At 31.3% G+C, this 20,032-nt stretch overlaps 1 protein-coding gene across 2 annotated transcripts in view; it reads left to right on the forward strand.

The window, feature by feature from the left end:
• Klhl4 (kelch like family member 4) overlaps window positions 1–19,781 on the forward strand; it is a 66,188-nt gene extending 46,407 nt beyond the window's left edge. Inside the window, exons 6-11 of one of the 2 annotated variants that reach the window (XM_034485194.1) lie at window positions 5,524–5,692; window positions 9,831–10,055; window positions 11,901–12,063; window positions 14,237–14,449; window positions 17,664–17,835; window positions 18,362–19,781. In XM_034485194.1, coding sequence (XP_034341085.1) covers window positions 5,524–5,692; window positions 9,831–10,055; window positions 11,901–12,063; window positions 14,237–14,449; window positions 17,664–17,835; window positions 18,362–18,421 — 1,002 coding nt within the window. In that variant the 3' untranslated portion in view covers window positions 18,422–19,781. Of the gene's footprint in view, window positions 1–5,523; window positions 5,711–9,830; window positions 10,056–11,900; window positions 12,064–14,236; window positions 14,450–17,663; window positions 17,836–18,361 lie in introns of both variants that reach the window. The other variant, XM_034485193.3, reaches the window with a different exon arrangement.
• The last annotated feature ends 251 nt before the right edge of the window (window positions 19,782–20,032 follow it).

A 20,032-nucleotide genomic window follows, 5' to 3' on the forward strand; every position in this document is an offset into this window, starting at 1 on the left:
ATAATGGAAATTAGATTTCTAAATTACTAGTAGGCAGCAAACCAATCATTATTTGCCTTTTTTTCAAAGAATGTATAATAAAGATGTCTATAGAATTCACTTCATAGAAAGCCATTCTTCAATTAAGGGTATTAATAATGGAGAAAAAGAAATGCAGCTTAAAAGAATAACCTACAGATGATCCCCAACATTGTAATACCCATTAGTTTCAGTTTCCTTCCTTGCCAAATAGCATTATAACAGGCAAAGAAAATGACTAGGGCTCCTATTCTGTTTCCACTCACCTTCTAAACAAAGTGGTAATAATCAACATAGCAGCTTTGTGTAAAGGGGCTTTAGGAGAAGTCAGATCCTGGATAATACCTACAAACATGGGCAATTATCTCCTGTAATTGAAAGCAAGCTTCTGTCCTTTCAGATGCACTCATTATAATGGGATTCTCATTGTGAATACTGAACTGAAGGATTATAGCAAAGATTATTCTAAAAATAAATGTCCTTAAGGAAGATTCAAGATTAGCTCATTGGTTGTTCAATTGCAACATTTGCATTAACTACATTTTAGTTCTGTTGGAAACTGGTCAGTAATATATATGCTATGTATAATACAGAAGAAAATAATGCTAATATGGATTTTATATTTATTGAATCTAGATAAACTATTCAAAATAATTTACTTTGGAAAAAAGAGGTCTTTTAAGATTAATGCAAAATTAACACATTTTATAACAATTTCCCCCAATTAAATACTAATATTGAAACAAATGCTAATAAACTCAAAATTCCTTTTAACCTTCATCTTTTACTTACTTATATGTGTGTCCATATAAATGTTATTGTAAAGTCAAGCAATAGTTAATTTTTTTCTAAAGTTGCTATTATTCTATCTTAATGAAGTAAAAAAATACCTGACATTATTTTGTATTTTTTAAATTTGCATACAAAATCATGGAAGATTTCTCCTTATCACATTTCATGTGCATCTACTATAGATTGTTGACAGTTTACTGATATCTACCAAGTTCTCCTTCTGTATTTCTTTTATTCCCAACAAATATAAATGACATGAAAGTAGATGGGACACACACATATATGGACAGATGCATAAAACTATATACTAGATTCTGTATATAAGTGATAATGGTGATTGATATTTGTCTCTAGAACTAGCTCCTTTGGCTGAGAATGGTCTGAAATTCCCTCCATTGTCTGGCAAATGGTATTATCTAGTATGTCTTTATGGCTTAGTGCAATACCATTTTCTTGTATCCAGTCATCTGTGGATGGGAATTCAGGTTTATTCCATATGAAGGAGTTTGTGACTAGTATTTCAGTAATCATGGGTAAGCAGATAACTGTCTACATAGAATGCTAAGTTAGATTTCTTTGGACATATTCCTAGGATGGTGTAGCTCGATTATATAGTAGTTCTTATTCTAGATTTTTGAAGAAAATTCATACTAATTTCTTTTTACCAGTTTACTTTTGCAATAGCAGTATGCTAGGCTTTCTTTTCACATCTCTCAAATATGTTATTTTTTTAAGTTTTTTAAATTTTGAATTTTAAATTTTTTAAAAATTTTTTCTTACAGGTATATATTGATGATGTCGATTCGGATGGGAGTGAGATGGAAGGGCAGTGTGGTTTTATTTTGTGTTCCCCTGATGGCTAAGAATATTGAAACTTTTTTTCATATGTTCGTTGGCCATTTGCATTTTTTTTAGTTTGAGAATTTTCGGTTCAATTCATTTGTCCTTTTATTGGTTGGATAAATTGTGTATTTGGTATTTTAAGTTCTAAGGTTTTGTGGATGTTAGATATTAACTGTTGTTAAAAGTGTAGTTGGCAACGAATTATCTTCTATTCTGTAGATGTCTGTTGCATTTGTTTTCTGTGAAGATTTTTATTTATTTTATGTAATCTCCAATTAATGTTGCTGTTTATTGAGTCTTTGGAGTTTCTTTTTCAGATTTCTTCCTCTTTTTCTCAGTTTCAGCTGTTCTGTTTAGATCCTCGATCCATTTAGAATTGATTGGTGTAGGGTAAGAAGTAGAAATTAGACTCATTCTTATGCATATTAATATCTGATTCCTATCACTTTATGTGCTAAGGACAAAAATCTTTGCTACTTAAAGTTTTATCAAAAATTATGCTGTAGGGGTATAGTTTATTCTTAGTACTCTAAGCTGTCCCATTTGAATCTCTTTCTCTCTCTCTCTCTCTCTCTCTCTCTCTCTCTCTCTCTCTGTCTCTCTCTCTCTCTCTCTCTCTCTCAATGGTATATTTGTAGTCAGCTTTGTGCAAGAATCATGCTTATTATTAAATGGTGTTGTACTACTTTTTGAAATTAAATATTATGATGCCTTAGCATTCTTCTTGCTTAAGATTTCGTTGGCTATTTGTGGTATTTTGTGTGTCCATATGAGTTTTTGGATGTTTCACTCTTGCTATCTTTGACCAATGCCATTGTAATTTTGTTAGTGACATTGAATCTGTACCTTGCTTTCATTTGTGTAGCCTTTACTTCTTCAGTCCTTTAGAGTTTTCTTGGTAGAACATTTTGGTGATCTTAAATAGGTTTATTCCTGGGTAGTTTACTTTTCAGCTATTATAAATAAAATTTTTCTTGTTTTCCTCAGCATGGTTGCTATTGTTACTCATAAAGTCTACGAATCTTGATATATCAATTTTGTATAGTGATACTTTTCTAACAATGTTTATCACATCTAAGAGTTTATAGTCAAGTCCTTTATTGCATATATAATTATATCATAAGCACACACAAATAATGGCGATTATATGAATCATACATTTGCCTTATTGATTTGGCTAATAATTCAAACAGTTCATTGACTTGGAATGGAAAAAGTGGCCATTCTTGTCTTCCTGCTATCAAATTAAATGCTTTTCACTTTCTTATTATTTAATAATTGCCTTAGTAATACAGCAGTTTCTTTCACAGTCTTCTACCTGTTCCATTGATCTACATATATGTGTGTATGTGTATGTGCATTCACAGTTTTTGTGCTAGTACCTTATTTTGTAATACTATATAAACTTCAATATCATAATTTAAGCAAACTATGAAGTTTTCTTTTACATTATTTATTATATTAAAGTATGTTGCATCTAGTAATAATTTTCAGGGATTTTTATCCTGAAGTGATATTGAAGTACACGGAAGTCTTTTTAATATCTATTAAAATCATTTTGTAGATTCTATATCTGTGTCTATTAATTTAAAGTTTTACATTTGTTGATTTACAGTTGCTGTACCTTCCTCATATTCTTAAAATCAAGCCCATTTGATAATGTTGTATGACAATTTTTACATACTATTCAAATATTTTGCAAGTATTTTATTGAGATATGTAGTGTCTATGTTCATTGGGAAAGTTGATTTAAAATTTTCAGGTGTTACTTTTGCTTGTTTGTATGTATGTATGTATATGCTTTTAGGTTTAGGATAGTGCTAGCTTCTTTTAGTATGCTTTCTATAGAATTCTATGTCCTTTTGCTTTATTGAATTATCTGAGACAAGTTTACATTGTTTCTTCTTTTAAAACATGGTAGAATTCTTCAGTGAATCTGTCTAGAATTTTCTTTTTCTTGGAATAATCTGATAAGACTTGGCTCTTTTAACTTACTATTATTAAACTATAATGAACACTTTTTATATCTCCTGAATTTAATTTTAGTTTAAGAATTTATCCCTCATCATATACTTTCCAGAAATTTTTGAACATGCATTTTAAAAATATTCTCTAATGATTCTCTGGATTTAATCTTTCTCTGTTGTAATGTTTGGTTTTTTTTTCATCTGTAATCTTTGTAAATTTGGCCCTTGACTTTGATTATTTCATTGGCTTTATAATGTTCATTTAGTGTCCATTCCATTATATTCAGCAATGATTTTTGTTATTTGTTTATGTTTCTTGACTTTGAGTTTGGTTTGTATTTTTTGGTGTTGAAGTTAAGATGTCTGTATTTTTCGTTTTTTAATAACAGCTTTAATATCCCTTTAGAACTGACTGTGATATCAGATAGTTTCTAATAAGCTTTAATTAAACTAAGAAATTCCACATGTTCTTTGATAATCTATCCATATTTAATGACATAATACTAATTACCTTCTTGAGCCTATTGTATATACAAAAGACAACTCAATATTAATACCTAAAAGATAAATACTCAACTATACATATAATGTTGCTCTCAAGATTCTAAATAAACAATGGATAGCTGAAATTCAGAATATGTGGAAATTTTATGTTTGTGTGAATATGAGAATCTTGGAAAATTATTAGATCCTCTTACGTAATGCCATAGAAGATGCCCTCAGAACAGCAGCATGATAATGTCTATAAACTTTTAAAAATATAAGATCTTAATCTCTACTGAGAGCATCCAAATGACTGTCTAGCAACAGGAACACTAATATATGTCTTAGTCTGTGGATCAGATATGTTTAGGTATGCAAAAACCTGAGAAGAGCTAATTTATCCAAAAATTTTAAACTTACACTTCTTTGTATAGATTTGTGTATTTTTCAGCAGGTATTAATTTAATCTTCTCTATATTAGAAACATGCAACTCTTGTTCTCTCAACTCTAATAATGCTTTATGCTTAAAATGTATTTCATGTGAAAATATCCTGATGCTGTTAATTATAGGCAATGGCATGAATATGTAGGCTTTCTAAAACAAGTGAATATGTTCTAAACACCATACAAATAAAATATATAAAGATGATAAATCTATAAAGCAATTTTTAGGGAAAAGTTGTGTAGCTTAGACTTCAAACCAATTTCAAATACTATGTTAAAAAAATACCTACAGTTCTGTCAGGCAAATCAAAATAGTGATTTTACCAGAGATTATAAGTTGAAAGAAAGCAGAACTGAAATTAATCAGAAAAAGAAGAAAATGCCAGAGAAATCTTATGAGAAGAGATTAATAATTTCACTCTAGAAACTTGCTTGATATTTCTTTTGATATACTATGACAGCATGTATCCATAATCCCAAAAACATATTAATAGAATATAACACATGTCAACATTATGAAATATGTTCAAGAGTTTTCTCCAGTTCATCTTGGGAACAATATTTTACATATACTTCATCATTGTTATTTATATTGTATCAGGTAGTGATAGGATCTATTAACTACTTTTGCTGGTCTTGACTAGTTTCATATGTACACTAACTCACTATTAAAAGCATATTGTTTCAAAATAATACTCTCATATAATGATAAAGATACAGTATTCCTACAAAAGATAATATCTTAACAGAGCATGTTTCCATGATATCTCTGATAGTCCAAATACAAACAAAAATAATACACTTATTTTATTAGCTATGAACAGTAAATGAAATACCTAGTTTTGTGTTGCTATAGCTATTCTCTTTGATTACTTTTGCCAATTCTTTTTATAAGTGCTTCATGTAATAGATATAAATCATGTTCTTTCTGATGTTGGACACCTGATATATGTGTCATGCATTATTACTTTCCAGTTGCTTGCAGATCTGGAAAACAGCTCGATGTTTAGTGGTGATCTGGAATGTCAGAAGCTACTAATGGAAGCTATGAAGTATCATCTCTTGCCTGAGAGACGATCCATGTTGCAAAGCCCTCGTACAAAGCCTAGAAAATCAACTGTGGGGGCACTTTATGCTGTGGGAGGTATGGATGCTGCTAAAGGTAAAAGCAACACATTAATTAGTTGGGAAAATGTCTTCATTTGAAAAAGAAGAGATATTTCTAACAGCCTCCACGTTACAAGGATGCTATTAAATCCTTGTTATGTAAGTGTATCTGAAGCTGTTTTTCATAATTAGGGTAATTTGTATGATTTTTGTGATCTCATTTTCCTTCTTATCTCTTGGATGATAATCTTTAATTATGACTTATCTAACTGCTAGTAGCGATTTTACTTTATCAACACAAGTCTAGGTTTGAACATTCAGTTTTTCCAATCAAATCTTTTCAGAAAAATTATTTACAATTATTTATTTATTTAAATTGAAAGGATAAGTGCATCCAAGTATATTTTTGACACACATGGAACAGTGAGCTCCAGATACTGCTTTCAACTCTCTGCTACTTAAAGACTAATTTCAAAAATATTGAATGAAATGCTGAAAGCAAGATCATCACTTCAAATTTGCAATAAATGCTTGATTTTACATGAATAAGAATTCCAAGAAATGAAAGGAGCAGTTTCTGAAGGCATTGTCCTTGTCCTCTTTGAACATGTTTTATCTATAGCCTTATTTATTTGCAAGTGCTTTTTCATTCTTGCTATGTATTTTGATAATATAATAAATCAAAAACTTAATTTTTGTTATTTTATTTTACATGAAAGGATGTTTTCATTTCCTGTATGTCTATGAACCACCTGCATGTTTGGAATCCATGAGTATAGTCTCAAAGAGACTAGAAGACTCAATAGGTTTCATGGAACTGCAGTTATAATACAGATGGTTTTGAGCCACCATGTGGATGCTGGGAATAGAACCTGTGTCTATAGAAGAACAGTCAATGCTCCTGCCAACCAAATCATCTCTCCAACCTAAAGCAAATATTTTAAAAGTTAAATTTGATTGTACAGAATGTAGATCATACTAAGAGACAATCATACTTATAAACCAAAAACTGAACTTGTATGATACAATGTACCATTTATCAAATTGATACATTGACAAAGTGAACTATAAACTGAAGGTTCTATCCATATAAAAATCCATTATTTTGGTTGGAAATTGGGATAGTAAAAAGAAAATATGCTAATTAATTATAAAACGTATTTCACCTAATGCATTTTCTATTACTATAAAAGTCTGAGTCTTGGAAATCTAAAATAATAGACACTTACAAAAATAGAGATGGAAGTCTAACATGGTGGGAAGTAGAAGGAAAAAAGTGAAAAGAGCAAAAAGCATATAGAGGAGGAACTTTGATTTTTATTAGTGTGCATTCATTTTAGAATGTTATAGTTTCATTGTCTTTTTAAAACATACATGTAATAGAGTTTATTATTGCTTACCCATCTATTATCTTTTCTTTTTATTACTATCTTTTCTTTAAAATTCTCTTTGATTTTTGCTTAGCAATCACCTGTTCTCATAATAACTAACAGAGTCTTGTGTGAACAGAATGAATTCTTTTCTCAGGATAATAATTCATGATTTTATCGGTTCTTCTAATTCAAACACCTTTACACATTGATTGCCATATTATAGACTAACTTTGCAATATGCAAACTCTAGAAGAAGTTGTGTATTGGTGGTGCACACCTTTCATTCTAGCACTCAGATACAGAAGCAGGTAGATCTCTGAGTTTGAGACACCCTGATGTACAGAGTGATCTCCAGGACATCCAGGGCTACACAGAGAAACCCTTCCTTGAAACAAACAAACAAACAAACACAGAATTCTAGAAAATATATTTGAAATTTAACCTCTGAAAATGAGATTGTAAATGGAATTATTTCTGAAATTCTGGAACTACCTCATATAGCAAGTGTTCTTCAGAATATAACAAACACTATGAGATACCATAATTAATTTCAATTGGACCATTTTGTCTTTTATTGTTTTATTTTTCATTTTTCATTTAATTTTTGCTTTCATAGCTTAGGTTGACCTCAAAGGTCATGGCAGTCATCCTCATCATCCCAAGTGCTGGAATCACAGACATGAGCCACTGTTCCTGGCTTCATTGAAGTGAATACAATAACAGTAACAGCTTTGTGGTACTTAAATTGAAAGCTAAACGTAGTAAATGCAAAAAAAAAAAAAAAAAAAAAAAAAAAAAAAAAAAAAAAAGAAAATGCAATTATCATTGATTGTGCTCTTTTTTATTTCCTGTGCTGGGAATCAGTTCAGGGTTTTACACATGCTAGGATAATTCGCTAGTTTTGAGCTATAATTCAGGTTTGAATTTGTGATACCTATAAAGACATCATCTGCAATATAGAAACAATTTTAAGTGTTGATTTTATTTATTAATTGCTTATGTGAACACATGTGCCACAGTGTGCATGTGGAGACAATTTACAGGCATCAGTTTTCTCTTTGCCATCAAATGGCAGGCATCAGGCTTAGCTGCCAGCAACTTTACCTCCTGAGCCATTTCTCTGGTACATTATGGAAACTTTTTATGTGTTTGTTGTATTTGCTTCTAGTTTGTTATTTTCAATAATATTGTGTCTATTTTAAACTTAAATAAATGTCTTAAAAACAAAAAGAAACCCAAAAAGTAGTTATAAGTATATAAAGCTACATGCCTGATTCTAAAAAATAAGCAAAATAGATTTTTATGATTGAATTCTATTACCAAAGTTCAGTTTAAGAAGCAGCTAAGCCTTTCATTTTGAGGGTCTCTGAGTTCTTGTTAGATAGAGACACCATAAAACGCTCTATGGGAAGTTTCAGACTATTAGGAGAATAATAAGACTTAGTAGTTGTGAGTACCTTTTGAAAACACTTTGCAAGTCTGGCCACAATACTGGATGAGAGCTTCTATTACTTCAACTTTGGGCATTTTAAAATTAGATAATCTTGAAATGCTTTGAATGAATTCTTGTTGAAAGTATATGTTCCTTTATCTCTATTGCCACTATTCCAGAAGAGATAGCAGCAAAACTCTTTCTACTACTTTGAAATGTCAATTTGTGGTTTCAGGTTCTTGAAAAAACAGTGTCAGCACTTAAGAACAACAATAAAACAGGAAAGAATTAGATGCAAAAGTATAGAAGTGACTACTAATTTGCCCAACTTTCACTTTAAGTTTATTCATTAGAAGTCTATTCATTGGGGCTGGAGAGATGGCTCAGTAGTTAAGAGCACTGATTGTTCTTCCAGAAGTCCTGAGTTCAATTCCCACCAATCACATGGTGGCTCACAACCATCTGCAATGGGGTCTTTTGCTCCCTTCTGGTGTATCTGAACAAAGCAATGGTATACTCATATACGTAAAATAAATAAATCATTTATAAAAAGAAATTTTAAAAGGTCATATATTCTGAAAAAGAAGCCTATTCACTATGAAGAATCAGCCCTAACTAAAAAACACTTTGAGTAAATGACAAAATGCATTGTCTACAGAAGTGAAAACTCCATTACAGTAATAGTACAAACTGACTCATGTACAGGTGAGAGTATATACTATTTCACTAAATTGACATTTCAGAAGTTTAAATTAAAACTTTCATCAATGAGATAATTCCTCAGAAGTGTACACCTGTAGCCACAATTCTTTACACAATGACCATGGAACATTTTGAGAAACATGCTTAAAAGCAAGTTTAATTCTTGATTATTTAGTCATCTACCTAAAGTTTAATTCATATGTACACACACACATATATATACATACACACCTATATTCGCAATATGAATAAATCCTTAAATTGTAGAAAAACACAGAAGTAAAGAATAATTATTATAATTAAAATTTTAAGGATATATAATATGCAATAACAGAATCCAATAAATGGGCTTTTCATTATAAATATGATGTTGGACACCTGTGTTGGTACTACATATTTATTTTATTTTGTGTTATATTTAATATTAGCACAATACTCATATTTTGATGACATAAGCCACATATATAAAACGATTTCCTTCTCAATATTCCAGTTCAACCCAGAAGTATCACTCATTGCCTTATGTTTCAGTTAGAACTATCATCTGAGCTAGTTAATTTAATTTGAGCTCTTTCCTATGCTATGCTGCTAATTAGAACACATAATGTGAAACAAGCAAATTCAGAATTTTAAAGTGGTTTCATCATTGCTAATTATATCTTTAACAGGTACCACTACAATTGAGAAGTATGACCTCCGAACCAACAGTTGGATCCATATTGGCACTATGAGTGGACGTAGACTTCAGTTTGGAGTTGCAGTTGTTGATAATAAACTTTATGTTGTGGGAGGAAGAGATGGCTTAAAAACTTTGAATACTGTGGAATGTTTTAATCCAGTTACTAAAACCTGGGTTGTGATGCCTCCTATGTCAACACATAGGCATGGGCTAGGTATGATATTTAATGGTATATAATTACTGAAAAAAATGTTCAGGAAAGCTTTTAAAATTAGATATAGCTTCACTTTATAAGGAGTTATTCAAAGAGTAACATTAACTTCAGAGTTCTGGGGAGGTTAAGCAAACCTGAAATGTTCATGGAAATCTTTAATTGTAACATAATATATTTTAATTCTATATCCTTCTACCAACACTTGAAAGGTTTCCATTTCAGAGAAGAGAATAATTTTCAGAAGGGATATTTTATGAAAAAGATAAAAGGCAGTAAAATACTTTATCCAAGTTCAGTTCAGAGTATAAAATTTTTGACAATGGAAAAGCATTTTAAGTTTTAATTAGAATATTATGCATGCCACAACAAGCAAATTTGCATTTATTGAAAGACTTAGGGTAGAGGCCTAGCATAAACATGTTTATGATTAGCACTTTTGTTGATCAGAGCTCTAAAATATAATTAAGGCAGCGGTTTTTTAAGCAGTTTAAGAATGAGTATGGTTGTGTAGACTAGAGGAGAACTTTAATTCTTCTGAATATGTGTCAAGGTATATATTTTTTTATCCCATGTTCCATATGCATTAAATATTATGGTATTTGAAAAATAAAGTACTTGATTTTTTTGTTTTACACAATAGAAATTTTAGGTTTATTTTTTAAAATCATGTGTAGGCAAGTGTGTCTATATATGGGTTTATGAATGTTTAAATGGTGCCCTGGAGAACTGAAGACCATGTCATATTTCTTGGAGCTGGAGCTACAGGCAGTTGTGAGCTGCCAGTCATGAGTGCTAGAACTGAACTTCTCTAGTCCTTGGCAATCTCACCCCCACTTTTAACCACTCAGTTATTTATCTATTAGCACAATAGACTTTAATAGGGCTAGGCTACTAAGTATCAGTTCCAGGACTGAAATTGTCTCCTCATTTGTCTTGATAAACAGTTTCTGCTAAATCATATAGAATGTAGTTATTATCTGTTATATCAATGTAATTCTTATTATACACAGTCACATTCTGTAGAGAAATAAAGACAAGTTTTTAAAATACAGTTTAACAGTTGTGAATAATTGCATATGTGATACGGGTTTACAAACACAATGTGAGTCTGATTAAGATGAAAGTGAAAGCAAAGCCCAATACTCAGAGTCCTGAGAGGCAAGAAGAGATCATTATTAATTTCTATAAAAACTTACAGCTAAACCTCAAAAAATATATGATTATTGAATTATCTCAAGGAAATTATTTTAACCTTGTATTCAAATATGAATTGAGAAGAGATTCCACATTAAGCCTGGAAGTAGTGGTTTATCTTAAGTATCCTTTCCTGTGTGTATTTACATTAACAAACAATGTTGAAATAATGCCAGAAAAAATGTTAGTTTCCATTCAGTTCCTTTCCTGGTACTATACTACTTCTGTCGAATTTCATGATACAAGAATGATAGCTTTCCTTGACATATATATATATATATATATATATATATCATATGTATATATACATATGTATACATATACATATATGTATATATGTATGTGTATATATGTATATATACATATGCATATATACATATGTATATAATCATATATATACATATATGTATACATATATGTATATACACATTATATATATATATATATATATATATATATATATATCAGTGAAGTTTTTATGATAGTAAGACCAAATTTATCATCATACAAGAATCAAAGTATTCACATCTACAGAAAACTATTTCAAATATAAAATACAGAGGGTGTTTTTGGCAGTTGGTTTCTTGTAAGGTGAAAATAAAGGTATTATATGCCTAAGTGTGCCCTTATAATTATTATGTTATTCTTTAGGTGTAGCCACACTTGAAGGACCAATGTATGCTGTTGGAGGTCACGATGGATGGAGCTATCTCAATACTGTAGAAAGATGGGATCCTGATGGACGTCAGTGGAATTATGTGGCCAGCATGTCAACTCCAAGAAGCACAGTTGGAGTTGTTGCATTGAACAATAAGTAAGAGTAAACACACAAGCTCTTTCCTCTCAGGAGTAGAAAATCTTCGAGTAGAGAGTCTCTGTGTCAAGATCATCAAATAATAAACATTCTACATGGTCACAGCATCCTTATTAGCAATTATAAGAGTCATTTAGTGGAAATGTTCCTTCATTATGAAGAAAAATAGTTGTCTAAAATAAATGTTTTATTAAATATATTTTTTATATTTTATCTTTTTTAATTGGATATTTTATTTTTTTACACTTCGAATATTATCCCACTTTTCTGTTTCCCCTCCACAAACCCCCATCTCTGCACCCCCCTGCTTCTATGAGGGTGCTTCCCCACCCACTCAACCACCCACTTATTTCCTCCTCAAGGCCCTAGCATTATTCTACTCTGGGGCATGGAGTCTCCACAGGACCAAGGGCCTCCCCTCCCACTGATGTCAGATAAGGCTATCCTCTGCTACATATCCAGCTGGAGCCATGAGTCCCTTCATGTGTACTCTTTGGTTGGTGGTTTAGTCCCTTGGGAATTCTGTGGGGTCTGGTTAGTTAATATTTTGTAGAACTTCTCTTTTCAAATTTTTGATACTGTGACCAGAAATATCAGCATTGTTCGAACAAATTTTGCATCTTAGCCTTATCTCAAAATAGAATCTGCATTTTAATGAAATCCTTAAGAAACGTGTATATATATATAAATTTAAAGAACATTATTGTAGATAATCATTTCCTGTTTACCCTAAATAAATGGCAAATTTTGCATTGCTATTTACTCTAAATTTATAAAACCATTTGTCTGCCTATGTTTATAAATAAGATAATGTTTTGTTCAGCAATCTATCTTCTGAGAGTTTAAAGATCATAATTATCAAATTCCTTCTGGTTTTGCCTGTGAAGATTTGCTTTTTCCTGGTCCTGTGAGAACAAGCTAATAAACTAAGCCTAATGATGGTTCCATGTATTGAATCTGTATCACATAATTCTAATGTTTTTCTTTATTTTTAAAATTTTTCTCCTATTGTTGAGATTAAAAGATAATGACATCATTTTGCCTTCCCTTCAAACTGTCCCATATACCTTTTATTGCTCTTTCTAGTTTATGACCTCCTTTTCATTCACTGTTTTCACATTCATATATGCATATACATATATTACTAGATATAACATATTTAGCTACTTATACATATGTTTTCAGGGATATAGAATCACTCAAGGATAACTTACATGATGGGAATTTTATACAACAGGGTAGGCAGTGTCTAGAAGAACTATCTGACTCTGTACTCTGTACTCTGTACTCTGTACATAAAACTGGCACATGAACAAATAAATGAGCACAGTAAAAAAACAGCTCAAGTATGTTTTAGAACTCAACACATGAAGAAATAGGAAAAATGTACAGCAGATAGGAAGAAGGTCCATATCCATAATACTTTTAGAATTCACACAATGATAAATGGACTGTCTGATCAAACCTGATATCAAGTGATTCACTTCTGTAATCTCCTCTATACATTATACCAGGTTCATATCGTCAACTTGAACTAATTTCATTTTGTTTTATTAAGTTTCTACTGTTCAAAATTCAGTGTGAAAAAAGTAACAAGCATATAGTTTAATAAATGTTCATCATCTTTATTGTAACAGGATAAATTTAAGTTAAATATTACATTTCAAAATAATTAACAATTGTAAGTTACTAAGGAAAGGGTAGGACTTACATTTTCTTCCTGGGAATAATTCACCTTCTTTATTCTATTCTATTTTCTTAATCGACTTATATCAATGTCTTTTAGAAAAAATATTTATACTAAAAAACTTGTACATTAATGTGTGAAGACAAGTAATTGTAACTTTGTTGAAAATTATTGTTGGAACTATGTGCAAAACCTTTTGATACCTTCTGGCTTTTTACAAATACTTGTTTTCTGGACCTTTTACTGTTATCTTAAATTAACTTTGATGTAAATGGAAGAGGCCTGTTTGGAATAGGCTAGGGTGGAAGAAGTATCACAGATAACTACCCATTCATAAACCTAGCCTTTCTGTTGTAAATAGTAATGAGATGGAATATACATTGTAAAGTGTGAGAGAATAAAAGTGCATTCATTTTTTTTCATGCATGAATTTTGCATGAATATGTGCACACACATAAGTATGTATATATGTCTATATTTTTCTAGGCTGTATGCTATCGGTGGGCGTGATGGAAGTTCCTGCCTCAAGTCCATGGAATACTTTGACCCACATACTAACAAATGGAGTCTGTGTGCCCCTATGTCCAAAAGACGTGGAGGTGTAGGGGTAGCCACACACAATGGATACTTGTATGTTGTAGGGGGTCATGATGCCCCTGCTCCTAATCATTGTTCCAGGCTTTCTGACTGCGTGGAAAGGTAAGGTTTATTTTGTTTGTTTTTGGTTTTCTTTTGTTTTTGTTTTTGTTAAAGTTGTTCAAATCCTTTGTACTGGTTGTATTTATTTATTGCTTTATTTTATTATTTAATTCTTTTTTACTGTACAGTCTTCATCCACTCCTGGTCAACCCCATGGCCCCTTCTGATCCCATACTTTGCCTCCCCCAATTTCCAAGAGGATGTCCCCACCCCACCAAACCTCCCCACTCCTTGGAGCCCCAAGTCTCTTGAAGGTGCACTTCTCTCACTGAACCCACTCTAGGCAGTCCTCTGCTGTATATGTGTTGGGGGCCTCATATCAGCTAGTGTATGCTGGCTGGTTGGTGGCTCAGTGTTTGAGAGATCTCAGGGTTCCAGGTTAATTGAACTGCTGGTCCTCTTACAGGGTCTCCCTCTTCCTCAGCTTCTCCCAGCTTTTCCCTAATTCGACCACAGGGACTCCTGTCCATTGGACTTCTGTTCATTGTTTGGGTGCTAGTATCTTCATCTGACTCTTTCAGCTGCTTATTGGGCCTCTCAGAGGGCAGCCATGCTTGTCTCCTGTATATATGTGAGCTTATTTGGATTGGGTTTGTTTAATAAGAAAAATTTGAAAGTACCAGAATGTAATCTTGTGATATGTTCATCTTTTAAGTAGATTATAAAACATTCTACATTTAGACAAAATATTTTGTAAATGTCGATAAAATTCAGCATAAAACTATGAAATATATCTCTGTTAGTTACATTATAAAGTAGCAGCACAAAAACAGAGAGTAAGAACTTTTTATGAGAAGCTATCAATCAACTCATGAGATTCAAATGATATTAAGTTTATTGTTTTTAAGCTCAATGCAGCAAGTGATTTTTTTTTAAAAAGTGTCATCACAAAATAGAGGCAGAATTTTTAAATAAAATTGATTTTCTAAAAAATGACCTTACTGCAATAAATATTTTCTTGCTCAAAGCTAAGTTCTTTGAGTGGAATACATTGATTTAGATAAATAGCATGATTTGTTGCTTAAAATAATGATCATCTGTCTGAATTCCCTCTCAAAGTAGACAGCTTGTAAAAGCAAAAAGAAAGTTAAAATTGTGTTATCACCAACTCAAAAATTTTCAGTTGCATCTCAGAAGACTCACTTGATACAGGGATTAAAGAAATTCCTGGAACCAGTATAAAATTTGTACTTTATAAACATAACTTTCTGTTGGTATTTCCTTAATAACACACACACACAGAGACACACACAGACACAAATATCACATACATCTGAAACCACTGGAGCAAAGGAAGACAAGGGTTTCTAGTTTTCTGGTGTGCTTCTCTGCTGGTATTAGCAAACATTGACCAAAACTAAGTTAGTGGAGGAAGGAATTCATTTTAGTTTATGGTTTCTAATCCATCATCAAGGAAGCCAAGTCAGGAATTCAAGCAAGAATTGTGGATTGGAACTGGAGCAGAGAATATGGAGGAACACTGCTTATTTGCTTGTTCCCCATGTCTTACTAAGCTTGTTTTCTTATACAGCCTAGGCCCATCTGCCCTGGGATGGCACTGCCCACACTGGGTTGTACAACTCCACATTAAGCATTAATTGAGAAAATGCCCCCTACATGCCTACATGCCAAAATCTAATGAAGACAATTCCTAAACTGAGGTCTGTACTTTCCTGATGACTTCAGTTTGTGTCTAATTGACAAAAACTTACCAACACATAAAAAAAAATAGCTTTATCTTCCTGACATTATATTTGTTAAAAAGAAATGGTTGATTTGTCTAATATCTTGGAATTTTCTTAACCATTATTTAACTTGGAAGCATTTAACTTAAAAGGTTCCCAAACTTTTTTCTATAATTTTATAGCTTCCATGTTTTTAGTACAATATTAATTTCAAGATATAAAAAATTCCCAATGTTCTCTCTTGTATGCAGTGAGCCAGTGATACATTATCTTATCTTTTCAAGATCATTAGAAGTTTCCATCCAAATTAATATGTATTTGTGTTTGTGTGTCTATAGACTGACCAATAAAAAAAAGTGAAAGAAAGAAACAGCGAGGAAGCAACACCATTTGAATTGAATATGGTGGAGTTGTCAATGTACTGCTTGACAACTAATACTCTATGTTTTCACGGATTATAAAACGATTAACAATTTCATTTTCTTCCAAAAATGAAATTTCACTATCTCTTGGGCTGGGGATACAGCCAAGTGGAAGAGTTAGCACACTTGTCAAACATGTGAAGAACACAGACTCAGTCTTCAGGAAGGCCAATAATGAAGAAATAAACCAAAATCATAACAGCTCAACATTTCCTGAATTCAATAATAACATGAAAATCTTAATATTTTGATATTTAATTATGTATGAATAGAAAATATGAGATTTTATATAAATAGGTAATGACACACCTCTGGGAGTTCAAGCTTACATGTGAATCTATTGATTTAACTCACTACAGCCTTAATTAACAACATTGCTTGGAAGATGTAGCATATAGAACATCAAATATAGATTTGTTTTGGTTCTAGGTCTCAACATACTATAACAATACTATAACAATTTAAGGTGATGCAGTAAGAATATTTTATATATAGTAGTATATAAAATACCTAGAGTTAGACTTGATAATTTATAGTTCTGATGGTGTTAAAATATTATTGATTGATAACAAATCAGATACAAGCTAAAATGAGATGCTTTGGATAGTTATTGAAAATTTTAAAGTTTAAAGGAGGTAATAGTAGTATAAATAAGTTTGTAAAAGATGTTATATGAAAAAAGACTTTCAATGTGCTTTTACAAGTAGGTCATGATTAGAATGCATTTCATGAATAATTATATGAATTTACTTAACTTTTTACATTTTAAGATTTAATGTTATATTTTTTTAATATACAGTTCAGAGCTGCAGAAAACTTTTTCTTTGGAAGGTTTCAATACGGAATTTGATACCATATGAGAAAGGGGACAAAAGGAGTCACTTCCTTTACTTTTCATATGTTTTGTGCGCCCTCTTGTGACACAAGAGTGTTATGTCATGTATATGTTCTTTAATAAAAATTTTTGTCCTGAATAGCAAACCTACACTTGATAGTTACAATGTTTCAATTTCTGTGCTTTACACCATAGCATATTTTATTAATGCCTCTCTTTCATTGAAACATTACTGGATTTTTACCTTTCAATTGTCTTCCTAATCTCTTAAGATATGATCCAAAAAGTGATTCGTGGTCAACTGTGGCACCTTTGAGCGTTCCTCGAGATGCTGTTGCCGTGTGCCCCCTTGGAGACAAACTCTACGTGGTTGGTGGATATGATGGTCATACTTATTTGAATACCGTTGAATCATATGATGCTCAGAAAGATGAATGGAAAGAGGTATGCTTGTAAAACTATCTTCAAATTAGTATATTTCAGAATTTAAGGAAAGATTTTAAAGTTTAATTTTGAAATTCATTTAATATTGTTCCTTTGAGCAGCCATAGTAGGTCTTTTCTTAGTAGACAAATACCTAATAGATCTAGATTCTGTTTTTGACTCAATCATTGTTTCAATTTTAATCTCTCAAATTATAAAAGCACACTAACAGAGAATAGCAGTATAACTATCTATGCCAAATTTTTGTGATCCATTATTTCATGTAGTCCTCACAAAATCTTTTTGAGTATTTATCATTAGTTGTGGCTTTTCAACGGAAAAAATGTTGCACATATAAAATTATTTCCAAAGCAACTTATCAACTAGCCCTCATCTATTTGTATTCTATAGTTTATTATGATCTGGATTGTAGTTTTCTTATTTTTAGACAAGGTAAAAGTTAGGTCAAAATAGGTAACAATTCTTTGAAGGCCAGCATTCTGGGTTATGCTAAAGGCAGTATTTCTTTTTCTTCTTTTTGTCTTAGGAAGTCCCTGTGAATATTGGAAGAGCTGGAGCATGTGTTGTTGTTGTGAAGCTCCACTGAAATCATCATTTGCTGAAGCAATGAAATGGATTTCAAGAATGAAAAAAATGCTCTTTTATGAAGTTAATAAGCAAACTAAATGCTGTTGTGTTGTTCTCATATATAGTTGAAACTGCTAACATTCATAAGGCTGAAAATGAAACTTAAATGTGGATTACATGTTAGTGTTAAGTGTCTGTGCTCAGTTTATAGTCTAATGAGAAATCCAATAGGCTATGATTTAAGCTCATTACCATAAAATGTTAAACTATTTAATGGATATTTGGTAGTGGGCAATATTTGAAGGTGATAAATACATTAACAATTTTCACGTATGGATCTGGGAAGTAAAAAAAAAACAATTCTGTTAAAGGTACTCTACTGTCTGGAATAGCTTAATACAAAAGTGACAGGAGCTTTAAAGCATAATGTCTGGTTTTCAAACAATAGCTCACATTGCTAATAATACCTCACATTTGTCAAGAAGAAAGGTTTTTCTGTGTCAAAGTTGAAAGAGAACATTCGCTGATATAATTTGCTATACTAATCACACTAGTTCAAACTTTTCACAAGCCTATTATTTTTAGTTAACTATCTGCCAAAATACATGTATAGATTTTTCTATTTCATGACATGGTGTATTGCTAGATTCGTTTGCAGTAAGATATCATAATGTCACATATACAATCTTTATTCTGAAACAGTGAATCAGTGAATATTATATTGATACAAACTGTGACCTAAGCTTCAGAATGTGAGGACCTCATTGTAAAGAAATTAATTTTCTCCTCAAACATTTAATGTGTTCTCTGTAAACACCTTCTATTAAGTTTAAAAAGTTGATTTAAACAATTCTGAAGAGGATTATAATTGAAAAAAATGATCCACAATGCTAACACTTGGTTACACCAAAATGTTTAGTATACATTGTCAATTCTATAATTTCTATTTACCTATCAATATTTGATTTTCTTTTAATTTCATAATTATGTTTACCCAGTAGGAGATGGTAAGGATAAATGTACTATATAACCACACTTTTGAAAATGAAAAGAATATTGAGTCATATTTTAGCTTTTAACTATTATTTTCATTCATCCTACCTAATGATAAAACTACATGGTGAAATATTGAAAACTCACATTTATGTAGTTAACTTTTCAAGTAAATGTTCCATTTTAGAATTGCTATACTATCTTCTCTTAAATACTCTTTGTATTGTAGACTATCAACCAAAAAAAGCCCAAAAATCAAAAAATCCAGAGAGATACTTATAATATGTATTACTGCTAAGTATTAATTTTTTAAATCACATCATAAGTTGCACAAACATGTTTGTTATTTGACCAGCTGAATTTAAATAAAATCTTTTCTCTCTGGCTATAGAGACTATGCTTTTAGAATATGCTGAATGCATGCTGAATGATTCTTTTGATGCTGCTGTGTCACAATAGTGAAAATATTTAAGTGCTAATATATAGTTCCCTCTTTTATTTTCTTATTTTGTCTGTAATTCTCAACAGAGATCTGTAGGTTTTTCCATGTTTAGAGGTGAGACAGAGTGACAGAGTGACATTGAAAGACTATGAAACACACATCTGGTTTTCAGAGCAAGGATAGTATTAACTTTAA

Source organism: Arvicanthis niloticus, chromosome X (assembly GCF_011762505.2).
Source record: "Arvicanthis niloticus isolate mArvNil1 chromosome X, mArvNil1.pat.X, whole genome shotgun sequence".
NCBI classification, from domain to species: domain Eukaryota; kingdom Metazoa; phylum Chordata; class Mammalia; order Rodentia; family Muridae; genus Arvicanthis; species Arvicanthis niloticus.